Genomic DNA, 12,860 nt, shown 5'->3' on the forward strand with positions numbered 1-12,860 from the left:
TGGGCCTTTACCAAGGTCTTATCAGAAGAGAGGCATCTGGGGGACTCTGCACAGCCGAGCTGCTCTCTGGTGTGGTGTGGGGCAGAGGCACTGGGTTTGCAAGTGGTTTGCAAATCACTGCAATCACTCAAACTGGACAGGCTGAGCTTCTTCAGGGCATTCTCTTCGCTCCCCATGACTGATGGGAAAGGTAGAAAAGGCCACACTGATCACAGGTGCTAGGAAGAGGACTTTAATGATTTCCTTTTCCCATTACCACCTGTGCCCTCGATTCTGGCTGTTATCCCCTCCATATGCCCCTTTGTGCTTTGAGAAGGGAGGAAAAAAAAAAGGGAATGGAGTGAGCTTCTGGGATAGGCATGTGCTGAAAAGCCCAGAATCAGAGCCATGCTAATGTAGCAAGAGGTGTGTGGCACAGGGTATCACGTGGATCTTCAACAGGATCCAGGCTGGTGTCTCGGGCTGGGCTCTGGTTCCAGTGCTGCCACTCACCAGCTGGGTGGCCTAACTGACAGAACTACTCTGATCTGGAAACATGAGGACATCAGACTGCATGTTCTCTAAGGTCCCTTCCATTTCTAACATTCTGAGTCCAAATGAAAGACAGACAATTCTTCATGAATTCATGTATAATTTATACTCTACTTCCAAAGGGAATTTGAGACCTTTCATGCCAGAGGTGCACAGACCCTATGACCATTCCAGGAAAGACAGAAAGAAGATAAGGAACCCCAGGGAAAGGGAAAGAGCAGACCAGAAACAGAAGGGCATACTTTCTTGGAGGACTGTTGCTCAGTCGAGATAAACCACTCTCTCTCCATGTTGCACATAATTCACTTTTGCAATACGCGCACTTTTGCAATACTGCATTTGAGAATGCAGACACTGTTTGCAACATAGGGGACACCTTAGAGAACAAGGCAGACAAGGTTCTGGGGCTCATAGAGTTTATATCTAAGTTGGGGAGAGAGGTACTGAGTAATACAGAATTCTAAAAACACTGCAGACACCTAGTGCCCAGACCATTTTCCAATAAAAGGAAGCAGGGCTCCTTGGAGAAATGGCTGATTCTAGGTTTGGGGCAGGAAATATGTAAGATGAGCCTGGAGCACCCTGTAGTGCCAGAAAGTAAGGAAGTGCTCAAAAAACAAAAACCAAACCACCACCATCAAAAAGAGTGAATTCCACACTGATTAGGAGTCTGTCCAAGGGGCTCAGGGGTCAACTGAAAGAGCTCCCAATGGCCCAAATGGATGAACTGGAACAATGAATATAGTATCTGATTATAACCCAGAGTGAAAAATAAATATCCCTAAGTCTACACTGATATAAATAAATGATTGAATAAATTAATAAATCGGGAAGGAGAGAGAAATCTCCGAGTGACTTCCTTCCTGAAAGGACAGTTGGGAAGCAGGGAAAAGAGAAACCCTCACAGCGCAGAAACCTGACACACGCTACTTCAGCCAGGTGATCAAGGGCAACTTCAACAGTCGTAAGTCATGGTCGTAAGAGGTAGCCTGAAAGGATGTGGTGGAAATGGTACTCTGTTCCTGGGATCTTCCTCCTCAGACCCCACAACCCAGTCTCATCAAGAGAAAAGTAGCAGACAAGTTCCCGGAGGAGGGCATATGACATACACGGCCAGCATTCCTCAAAACTGGTGAGGTCATTACCAACAAGGGAGGCCGAGAAACTGCCACAGCCCAGAGGAGCCTAAGGGGGCCCAGCATCAGCCCAGACACAGCTCAGGGGGCTTCAGCCCCGGGTGGGGGCAGAGAGGCGATGTGTGTCTCCCAGGAGTGCAGGAGGATGTGTGAGGGGCGCTGATGGGGGGCAGGGGCTAGATGTGCCCGCTTATCTTCGAGATCCGTGTCCATGGGGTGGCTCTGAGGTTCACCCAGAGAGTGAATCACAAGGAACTATAGCAGTCACACGCTCCATCGCCACGCGTCTCCCCCGTGTCATCTTGTTCCTGGCTTCTGAATACCACTGATGATTCAACACACTTGTGCCTGGAAACTGCTGGTACCCGAATGGTGTGGTGCCAGTCTGGGCCAGCTTCTTCCCTGGAGGCCCTGCCAAAGGGGAGACTGGATCCCACCCCCACCCCCAGAGCCTCCTGGGCCAGCCAAGCTGCTCTACTTAATTGCCTCCTCTGCACAGAGTGTTAATGAAACAATTTGTTGCTCATTATTTCACAAGGTAAAGGGCGCTCTCTCTTTAACCTGGAAAACAGTTAAATCTGGAATGGAGTTGTGCCCAGTGTAGACCACCGTTCTTCACTTTGCAGATAAGAGTTGCTAACAGAATTCTTCCATTTTTATTTTGGCCCAGGTAGTTTCATCTGAAGTCAACTGCAACTCCATCTTTAGACCCTTTAGATGCCAACCTTTTTTATTCTTGCTGACCCTTCCTCCTCCTCTCACTCCCCCTACCCTCACCAGCCCAGCGCCACTTGGAGCCCAAGCTGCTCCTGGGCCCCAGGCTGTGCTCAGTTCCTAAAGCCTGAAATGCCCATCTGGGTGAGAGCCAAGGTCATAGGGCCTTTCTGTCCCCTTTTGCCATAATATTGATAGTCTGAGTGCCTGACTGGTTGACATGTTCACAAGGTGGCTGTCACAGGAAGCTGAGCCATCAGGCCAGCCCCAGGTTACCTGCTCGAGGGCAGGCACTGGTCAGGTTCTGGGAGGAGCTGGTGCTTGCACGTCTCCTTCTGACACACTGTCCTGTAGGTCAAGGCACCATTTCAGGGACCACACCTCAGCCTCTCTGTTGTGCTCTCTGCTGAGCAGGGATGGGGAGCTACAGCCTCTGCTCCTGAAGCCTCGGAAAGGACACTGGTAAGGGCCCTAACCTGACAAGGGAAAGTGCCTGCCCACCGTTTGGAGCTTTGTCTTCCCCAAATGACCACCATTCAAGGAATCAGCCCTTAGTGGTTCTGTCCTTCCCTTCCTTTGCGGGCCTGGTCTGATGGAACCCATGAGGTGTGTGAACACCACTTCCCTTCCCAGCCCCTACAGGGAGGGTATCACTCTACCTATGGACACAGGTAGCAAAGCTCCAGAGTGGAGGGGATAGGTTCTCTCCAACCCCCAGCAGCGAGAAATAGCTCAAAGTATAGCATCTTTCCCAAAACTCTGCCGGATGCTAACATTTTATCATGAAAAACTAAAGTGCATGTCCTAGAAAGCAGATTTAGCTGGGCACCTCAGTGACCAGCGCTTGGAGAGGTCTCCACAGTAATAAGTGGAGCCCTGTGAAAGCACCTGCCCATCCTGGGCTGCACCGGGCTTTGTAAGAGAGTCACAGGAAGTGGGAGAGGGAAGGGAAGAAAGGGAACAAATCATGAGCAGTCTTGGCCAACTGGGTCATCCCCAGAACCTTGCCATTTTGGGACTTTGGAGCTCATCCACTCCACCAGGTCTCACTGCATGTAGTCGGCTCACCCCCGCAAGTTCTGCCTGGGTGGCCTGGGGTGAGTTCCCCGCATCAATGTTTTTTAAAAACTCTCCAGGCTATTGGAATGTGTGGTGATTGAGAACTGCTACCTGGGCAGAAGGGAAGCAAAGCCCTCAGACAGGCACCCTCGAGGGAGGGGCCTCTGATTCCTAATCAAACCCAAGGATTTTCAGACTGCCTTCCCCAGAGCCCTCATCTTGCTGGCCTCACTGTCTGCCCCACACCCCTTTCTGGGGGAGGTCCCCACTGGAGTCTTGGGTGGGCAGGATGTGTCTGGGTGACCCCACCCCAGTCACAGCCATCGGCCCAGACACTGCCACTCAGTCCTGGCCCTCTACTGTCTGGCTGGTGGTGTGTGGCCTGGCCAGAAAGGATAAATGGGCCAATCACATTCTCTCTTTGTCTGAAGCTGACTGAAGCAGCTCAAAAGGCAGCTGTCAGAGCTAAAAGGGAGGTGAGCAGGGGCCTGGCCTGGCAAGCCAGGAGAGAGGAGAGCCTGCGAGCTCCACGAGAGAGGTGGGGGTGAAGGGATGTCGGCTCCCAGCGCACGCAGGAATCCTGCTCTGCCCGCGGCCTGTTTGCTCAGCTTCTCCCAGATTCCTGGGAGGCCTTTCTAGAGCCTTAGAAAAGCCCCATCTTACTGGAGCTTGTCTTTGTAAAATCAGAGGAGTCTTAGGGAGAACACTCACTGCAAACAGAGCCACAACACTTTTATCTTTTTACATTTCGGGGTCCATGGAAGATTTTGATGAGAAGGTGGAAACAAAAAGGATTCCAGAGCAGCTAAAACAGAGGATGGAAATCATAGGCTGGGTCTGACCCCTTGTTTTACCGAGGACACAAAGGCACGGCAATGTTAGGCGGGATGGTGGTATGGCCTCTGCTTCCGTGGGAGACCTGAAGGCAGGGTGTGGGGACTGTGGGAGAGAGCCACCAGTGGCCAGCACTCCCCTAGCCTCTGCCGTACCCGCAGGGGGGACACAGGGGTAGGCAGCTCTGGCCGGGACACCTGATTCTGAGGGCCCAGAGTTCGGTAGGCCTGGGGCTCCCCAGGAAGCCCTGACCTGTCTGGCCCAGAATGGTGGAGCCTCAGGAGAAGCAGCGTAGACCTCCAGGCCCCTGCCGTTCCTCTTCAGCCCAGAGCTCACTAGCCCCAGAGATCTCTGCACCTGGAGGGAAGCTGCCCCTTCCCCGCTTCACCCACTCCACCCCCACCCCTCTGCTCAGCACCCAGAGTCAGGCGTTCACAGAAGGGACCTGCACTGAGAATGTATATGGGGTGCGTTAGGTTTGACAGTTGTTTCTATTTGCAGGACCCGCTTTCCTTTCTTCCCATAAACGCCTCTACTCCCTGTGCCCAGCCTACTTCCCTTCTACCTAGCTCCACACAAGCCATCAGTCCACTTCCCTCTGAGGAGTAGACTGCGGCAGGTCACCCAATGTCAGCTTCAGATTTGGACAGAGACTCCGACCAGGAGATCAAGAAGCACCTGTTAGGTCTTCAGGGAGAAGAGAGGCACATGTATATTCCCAGGGCCTGGAACCTATGCCCATGCAGCTATACAGTTCTCAATCTCCGCTCCCTTCATAAGGATGCCAGATTAGTTCTACGGCCACGACAGCACCAGAGAGTAAGGGAGGCAGGCGTGAGAGAAGGTGTAGCCTGGCCTACCACCTTTGCAGTGCGAGCAGCATTAAGACATAAGTCAAGGCTAAGGATGGGCTTTTGAAGAGAAAACTTTCCAGGGAACACCTCCTTCCCACCCCACAGTCTAGTATGTGTATAAAATGCCTGAGTATTTCCTGGGCTCTTGCTCACGCGGGGCTGATACCTCTGTCCATGCCACAGTCCCCACAGCCTCTCCCAGACCAGGCAGTCAGACCCCCAAGAGTAAGGGCCATGCCTTATTAACCTTACTTACATCCCCATCAGCTGGCACAGTGGTGAGTGGCTAAGGAGAACTTAAAAATGTTTGATGAATGAAAAAACAAGTGTTCCCAGCCATTCTCCCAGAACCACAGTCACCAGGGCCTTTCCCCTAGCCCCCACGCCTTACCTCCCATGAGGAAGAGAAGCCCGGCCACATACTGCATAAGGCCTCGGTCCCAGCAGCAGCCCAGCACGCCGATGATCCAGCCGAAGAGGATGATGGCCACCGCCATGCCCATGAAGCCAGCCGTCATCCGGCGCAGGTCTGTGGGGAAGCAGGCAGGCGCCAATTAGCATCAGAGCCTGGAACTCAGGGTCAGGGTACACCCTGCCCTGGGCCACGGGGGAGAGGGCAGGCACCACAAGAGCAGGAAGGTAGCCTGACCTTCACAGACAAGCTGCACAACTGAGCTTCCTTTGCAGAGAACACTGCTCCGGATGGTGACTATTTTCATGTACAGAAACATGCCAGGATAGCCTGGTTTATGAGAAGAGAGAGAGGTGGTCCCCACCACAGGTGTCAGTTCTTACTGGCCTCCTTTGCTCCAGATGGAGCAGCCTGCTGAAGGTTGTGCAGCTCGTCAGGGCTGAGACGGCGCACTAACCCTGGATCTGCAGGGCTCCCGGGCCCCAACCCAGCATCATGCACCTCTCAGAACCAGCTGATCTCACCGGAGGGCCACGGTGAGGAGGAAGCTGCTGGCATGTCCTGTTCCTTCCCCTCCAGGTGGCCTCCCAGGGGCTCAGCTGTTTTTGCATGTGGGTTTGCAGCCCTTCCTGCTCTCAGACGGAGCCTCTGAGCAGCCCCCTCAACCTCTGGACTCAGGGCCCGCCCAGCTTTCCCTGCTCCACGCCACACGGAACCTGCCAGGCAAAGTCCGGAGTGGGAGCAGAGGAGGGCTGTCCGTAGGGGGAGGGAGAGGGCACGGCTGCTGCCACATGCCAGGCAGCCTCACTCAGCACCATGCTCACTCAGCTTCCCCCCAGCTCCCCCAACTGCCCTCCGGTGCACCCCCACCCCACCGGCCACACACCCCTTCCCTGGCATCCGGTCTCTCTTCTTCTTCCTGGGAAACACCTCACCAGCGGTGTGGACTCCTTCCACCCACCACCCACCCGCAGCCCACCTCTGCCACCTGTGTGAAGCCCACCCATTCACAGCTGAGCCTACCCGCCAGCCCCAGCCCAGGCCCTGCCAATGGGGTGCCAAAGAGGAGCAAAGTCATTTTCCCAGGCCTCTGGCCCTGGGTGTGGGAGGCATTGTGGAGCAGCCTGGAGGACCCCATGGGCATTTCCTTCTCTCAAAGGAGGGGAAGGAGGGAGGGGGTGCCTCACGGCGAGCTCTATCACATTCCACGCAAACAAGGATACCCTCTTCTCATCCCTGAGGAACAAAGGCCCCACAGGTCTCTGTGGGGACACTCCAGATGCACAAACCTTACTAGGACAGCCCCCCCTTCGATTCCTCTCCCTCACTCCATTCCCCCACTGGGAGCCATGTCAGATCCTAGCAGTCTGGCTTGACAACTCCTGGCCCTCTCCCCCTGGACAGGAAGCAGGACAGGACCCTGTCACTGGGGCAGAGATCCACAGACCCATCCACCCACAGGTTCCTGCCCCTTGTTCTACGAGCTTCCTCCCCGGCCCGCTGACCCGGGATGCCGGGCGCAGGCAAGCTAGAGCTATGTGCATTATCATTTATGTGACCTGCCAAGGACGCCTAATTGTCACGCTGCACCTTACAGACCACTCAGATCGCCAAATGCGTCATAGGAGTGAGTGCACCACGTGAGCACAGCCAACGGGCCAGGCTTCCTGCTGGTCCCTTGCTTTCTGCTCAGTCATCTGCAGCCAGCTGCAAATAAGGGAAGGAACGTTCCTGCTGCTTGGGCTGCCACCACTTATTCACCTGCCTCTGGTCCTCTGGCCCCCATCTCCCCACAAAGCCTTTTGTGCAGCCACCAGTCTCACCCCTTCCTCCGCCGCCACTGCAGGCTCTTGGGTGAGACAGGCCTGAGCTGCCCCCTCGGTGGGTAAGGGTCCCCTCTTGACATGTGAGTCCATTTGGACAGATTCCTGGAAATGGTGTACTTTTTGCTGTTGATGCTTAGTCCACTCTCCAATGCAGTCAAGGAGCAAGAGGAGGTGGTGGGAGTGGGGAAAGAGGGGCCAGGGTATTCAGGGAATTTTCATTGTAAAGGAGGCTTTTATCCCCTTAAGTAAGTCATGAAATTTCTCTCCTACGCCCCTGTGAGGCCTTAGGTTCCCTTTTCAGTGCACGGAGGGTTTCTAGGGGAAATCTGGGTCCCCTGACCGCACTGGAGATGGACAGCCTGCTAAAGCTATAGGGCTGCTCCCTGCTCTGCTTGGCCTTGCTCGCGGAAGGCCCTGTGGGTCTCCAAGCTCTGCAGACCCATGGGAACAGGGGCACTGCCTGGGGGTATTAAGTGGATAATGTGTCACACAAGGTGGGTCCACTGGGCCAGGGATGGGAAAGGGGGCTGGGCAGGAGGAAAGAACCGCAAATCAGAAAAAGAGGGAGTGCTATCAGTGTTACGGGAGGAATGCAAAGGGTTTTACTTGGGAGAAAACAGAGAAAAAAGGGGAAAGGCAGGGAAATGGAGGGAACAATTCCTCCTCCAAAAGTTACAGATAATAGTCACGTGTCTCTCAGGTCTGGGAGGACTGTGGCCCTCTAACCCAGCCTGGGACACTTTGTCAACACAAGCTGAGGAACATACTACCTTGTTTATCAGGAAAAGAGGATGCAAACCAGAGGTCAGGCGTGAGGATATTCACTGACCCAGGACAATTTCCACCATCACCACGTGAGCATGATTCTGCCAGAGCTGTGCACGTACAATTTGTTTTTTTTCCCCTTAGACCTGTGGCAATTCAGGGCAGCTGCCGCAAACACTTTTAAAGTAGGTAGGATAAGAAATACTCCTGTTTCTACATGTTAGGAAAGCAAGGGCCAAAGATGTTAAATATTTGACAAACAGTCCCAACCCGGTGAAGTGAGAGAAGAGTGAGTTGGGCTGCTGAGTTGTGCGGGAGAATAAATGATGTGATTAAAGACCTACTGGGTAGTCATGGCAGACTGAAACGTGTATCCAGTATTTCTTCCTCCCAAATAAAGTCAGAAGTATAGGTAGCTTTTTTTTAAAGACAGAAATCCACAAGGATGGGAAAAATAGGAAGGCAGACGATGACAGTAGCAACAAAAGACTGGAGACTAAAGAGGGTGGGCAGTGCACGTGACTTTGCAGCCCTGAGCCAGACCCAAGGCCCACAGCAGGGAAGCCAGACTGCACCTGCCGAATGCCCGGAAGGCCCAGGAACTGCGCCAGCAGCTTCCTCCGGATCAGGAAGTAAGCGGGGTTGGGGGCTATGGTGTGGGGGCATGGGACGGGGATGGGGACAGGACATAAAACAAGGATTTGGTGGAGGTGGCTTGACATGGAACTGGATCCCTATGTCTCCTCAGCCATTCCACACCCCTGGTGTGGGGGTACTTAGGCTGCGGGTCGACGAGCTCAGGTGAGGGCTGGCTGGCAGCACGGAAGAGTCGTTGCACACGGAGCCATTAAGAAGCTACTGCCATGTGGAATGTTGAATCTTGAGACCCTGGTCCCCTTCTACTCCAGATGCTGCCTGGCGGCTGGAGCTGGAGAGATCTTTCTAGTGCTGACCCGCTCAGGAGAAAGACCCAGACACGCTGTGCCGGGGGTGCCCCCTCACAGCCCCTCCAGTCACTCTGGAAGCTCCCCACTGACAAGCCCACCCAGCTGCTCAGAGCTTCCGTCCGGGCGGCTCTTCAGGGCCCAACCAGACAACGCGGCACTGCCAGCTCTCCGCAGAGAGAGAACCTGAACAAACTGCTGGGAGAAGAAATAATAACTCAAAGCTACTATTACTATTACTATTGTTGATATCTCCAGGGAGATGAAAGAAGACACATATTTTGCCTCCATGAAATAAGAACAGGATACTATTGAAAAAAACTATCTATATTATCAAAAATAATACCTTAAAATAACAGAATAAAAATCACTGAAATTTATATTATAAAATCAATTCTAATTTATAAATTAACAGCCCTTTTAATGTTCCAAAAAAAAAAAAGATGTAAGGCGGCTTACAAAATGCACACAGTATAACAGGATAAAAGTAATTAATGTTGTGAACAGATCCCAGAAATGGGCTGCTTTAATTTGTCTGATGGTTCAAGTACAGTTCGAAAATATCCATCATATCATAGATAAATTTTCACAAATGCCTAGGGTGCCTAAATGGTTTTCTTGGCTTCACTGGAGATGGCTGGTAATTATAGATTTGCTTTGTTTATGTCACCGTATTCCTATTATGTTAATATGTGTGTGCAAATTAGTTAGTAGTTTAAAACCTATACATACTTAAGGTACTATACAAGAAGATATGTCAAAGAAATAATCAATCCTCCCAAGTTTCCTTCATATGCTACATCTATAGCTTTTCTTCTTCCTTCCTAATTACAAACCTTAAATAGAATTCATGCCTCATATCGAATTTACCGAGTATCATAATTCCTCCAGGTGGTAAAGATACCTCGAGACAAGTGCTGGGCATAGAAGCCACAGGGCATAAATCTGCAAAGAAGTTAAAAGCTAACCTTTGCAAACAATATGGCTTCTCTCTCACTTACCAACTTTACATTTCCCTGTATGGCCCCGGAAGATGACTGGTTAGCCAGAGACGGGTAAGATTCCTCAAGGGAGGAACAACCTAAGACAGGCACAGTTGCAGGGGGGCCATCAGGTGAGAATTTGGGGATCAACAGAGGTGAGGCTCAGAACCTCACCCCCCCTGCTTTGAGAGAAATCTTCTGCATCCGTGGATGTCTTGCTGCCCTTGTCTAGCCTGGATTAATACTTAGTCCATAGGCACACACCTGATCATCTGATCATCTACATTTGCCTTCTTACAGCACTAAACTATGTTTTCTACCTTTATCTTGCATCTACCTACCACTTCAGCATTTTATTAAAAATAAAAATAATAATAATAATAGGAGAAATGTGGGATCAACATATAAATCAAGTACAAAAATCAAATGAATATTCATATTTGACCTGATGGTTTATAGGTCATATTGCATGATCAAAACCGAAAGTTTCTGTGATGAATGCCCTTGTACTGTTCACCATGTAAGAATTTATTCACTCTGTAAGAATTCGTTCACCATGTAAGAACTTGTTCGTTATGCTTCAGAAGATTGGAGACTGACGAGAATTAGGCTTGAGATGGATTAATGATTGTACATTGAGCATTGACCCCCCTATACTGAATTTTATTGTTGTTAACAACCATTTGATCAATAAATATGAGAGATGCCCTCTCAAAAAAAAAAAAAAAAAAAAAAAGTAATTAATGAGGAAATGAAGGAAGAGAAAATAAAGGAAATGAATCCAGACATCACATTCACACACAAAATTGGGTCCATGAGGTCTCTTCGGGAAGGTAATTGTATTTGCCATATTCACATTCAAAGGTAACAGCTATTATCTCCATTGTCCTGAAATCTTTGCGCTCTTTGTTTTGCCTTGCGTGACTGCCTGTGGAATGACCCCCAGGCAGACGCCCATTCCTGCCCATCTTGGCTACCCTACGTGTCACTTTTCCCTTCAGGATTAAGAAAGGGCCATTTTTATTCTCTGTGACTGCTCACTGTGTGCATAGCAGTCCTCTGCACTCAGGAACTTACATAGCTTGTATTTCTTTTCCCATCTTGTCCTGCCTTTTTAGAAAAGGAAAAAGAAAAAAGAGGAAAAGAAGAAAAAAAAGAAAGGGAACCTAACTCACTTGTCTGAAGCTTCGGGAAAATATTATTTATGCACAGGTAGCCCAAGAATAATCTCCTTGGAAAGAACCCGAATGATGAGCTGGACTCCGCAGGCAAAGTCTGAGACAAAGAGAAATCTTCTCATGAATCACATCGGGTTTGAGTCCATTATCTGTATTCTATGGCCTAACATTCAACACTCTAATTTCTGAAATGACAAAGGTGCATTCTAAACTTTTTAGAGAAAGAATTTAGTTCAGCTCAGTGGAAAGGAGTGGGCAGAAGGGGGCTGGTAATGAGAGGGTGGAGGAAGAAAGTCAAGGAGAGCCATTCAACAGAACCAGAAAAAGCAGTTCTCCCTCACGGAAAAAACCTGTGATTTTGAAGTTTACACTTTCATTAACATTTAAATTGAAAGGTATTGCTTGCAACTCTACATGGGAAACCAGGATGTCTGCATTTAAATAAATACCACTTAGAGAAGAAAATATATATGGGCTCTGAATATCTGTTTGCTCTTTAAAGACCTTGCACAAAAAAATGATGATGACTGGAATTTCTTTTTCTGATTAAAAAAAAAAAAAGAAATGGTGTTAAGTATGGGTTAGACTTTGCTGTGATGGTGAAGATTGGAGAGAGGTAGGGAGGACACTGCATTAATGGCCCTAGAGTCAAAAGCTTAGAGTGACCAGCAAGGCCACATGGTCCTCCACTGCTCTGGACACAGGGGGCTGCCCTGGGTGACCCTTGTTTGCTGGAAGTTCTCCCTTCTGCATGGTAGAAGGACATCACCCTGGCTACCAGGATGGAAGAGCGTCAGCTGCCCTTGGAGCTGGACATTTAGTCACGAATTAATCAATCCCCCTTGGGGTTCAGAGTCACAGGAATTGAATGGCAGAGCAAGATGGTAAGGCTGGAAGTGAAGTGGGTTTTTCTGCTCCAAGGGGTCAGTCTGGGAAGTAAGGAAGAGAGGGACATGCTACCCGAGGGATCATGCAATGAACATGCTACCCGAGGGATCAACTCGGGTCAAACTCATTCAAAGGGGGAGGAATATTCCAGGAACCAATTACTGCACAGCAGCCATTTCTGAAGGAAGTGGGGGTTTTGGTTCTGGGTAACCATATAGCTTCAACAGATGGAGAAGGAAGCATGGATTCTTGGAACCAGGCAACGCTGGTTCAAAATATGGCTATGTCGCGTACTGACTGTATGAACTCGAGCAAGTCAGTCCATCAGTTCCCACACTGGTAAGTGAAAGTTATGACAGTACTTACTTCAAAGGGTTAAGAGGATTAAAGAAGTTAATATGTGCAAACTGCTAAGAGTAGTACCTGATGCAAAGCTAGAGCTATGGAAGTGTAAATAGAAATGGAAGTCACTTATAGAGGGTCTTTTTTTCATACTCCAGATCTCTTGAATTTGCCGTACATAAGCGCATAAGGAGCTGAGAAACAATGGCATTAGCCCCCAATTAAGGATTTGGTTACCTAAAGAGAGCAGGCTTCTAGAATCTACTGTTATGCTTCTTCGGGGCTCAGACGGGCTGAGGTGAAGGCTTTATTTTTCTATTTATTAATATTGAGATGCATCCACCCTGGAGGGTTGATTTTCCTAATCTCCCAGGACCAAAACATCCAGAGACTG

The 12,860-nt window shown here is 50.2% G+C and overlaps 1 protein-coding gene across 1 annotated transcript in view; it reads right to left on the bottom strand.

The window, feature by feature from the left end:
• The window catches only part of TMEM178B (transmembrane protein 178B), a 355,371-nt gene that overhangs the window by 34,723 nt on the left and 307,788 nt on the right, over positions 1 to 12,860 (bottom strand). The window contains exon 3 of the mRNA XM_036994567.2: positions 5,520 to 5,657. Within this exon, the coding sequence (XP_036850462.1) occupies positions 5,520 to 5,657 (138 nt within the window). The remainder of the gene's footprint in view (positions 1 to 5,519; positions 5,658 to 12,860) is intronic.

The sequence above is a fragment of the Manis javanica genome, chromosome 6 (assembly GCF_040802235.1).
Source record: "Manis javanica isolate MJ-LG chromosome 6, MJ_LKY, whole genome shotgun sequence".
NCBI lineage: Eukaryota > Metazoa > Chordata > Mammalia > Pholidota > Manidae > Manis > Manis javanica.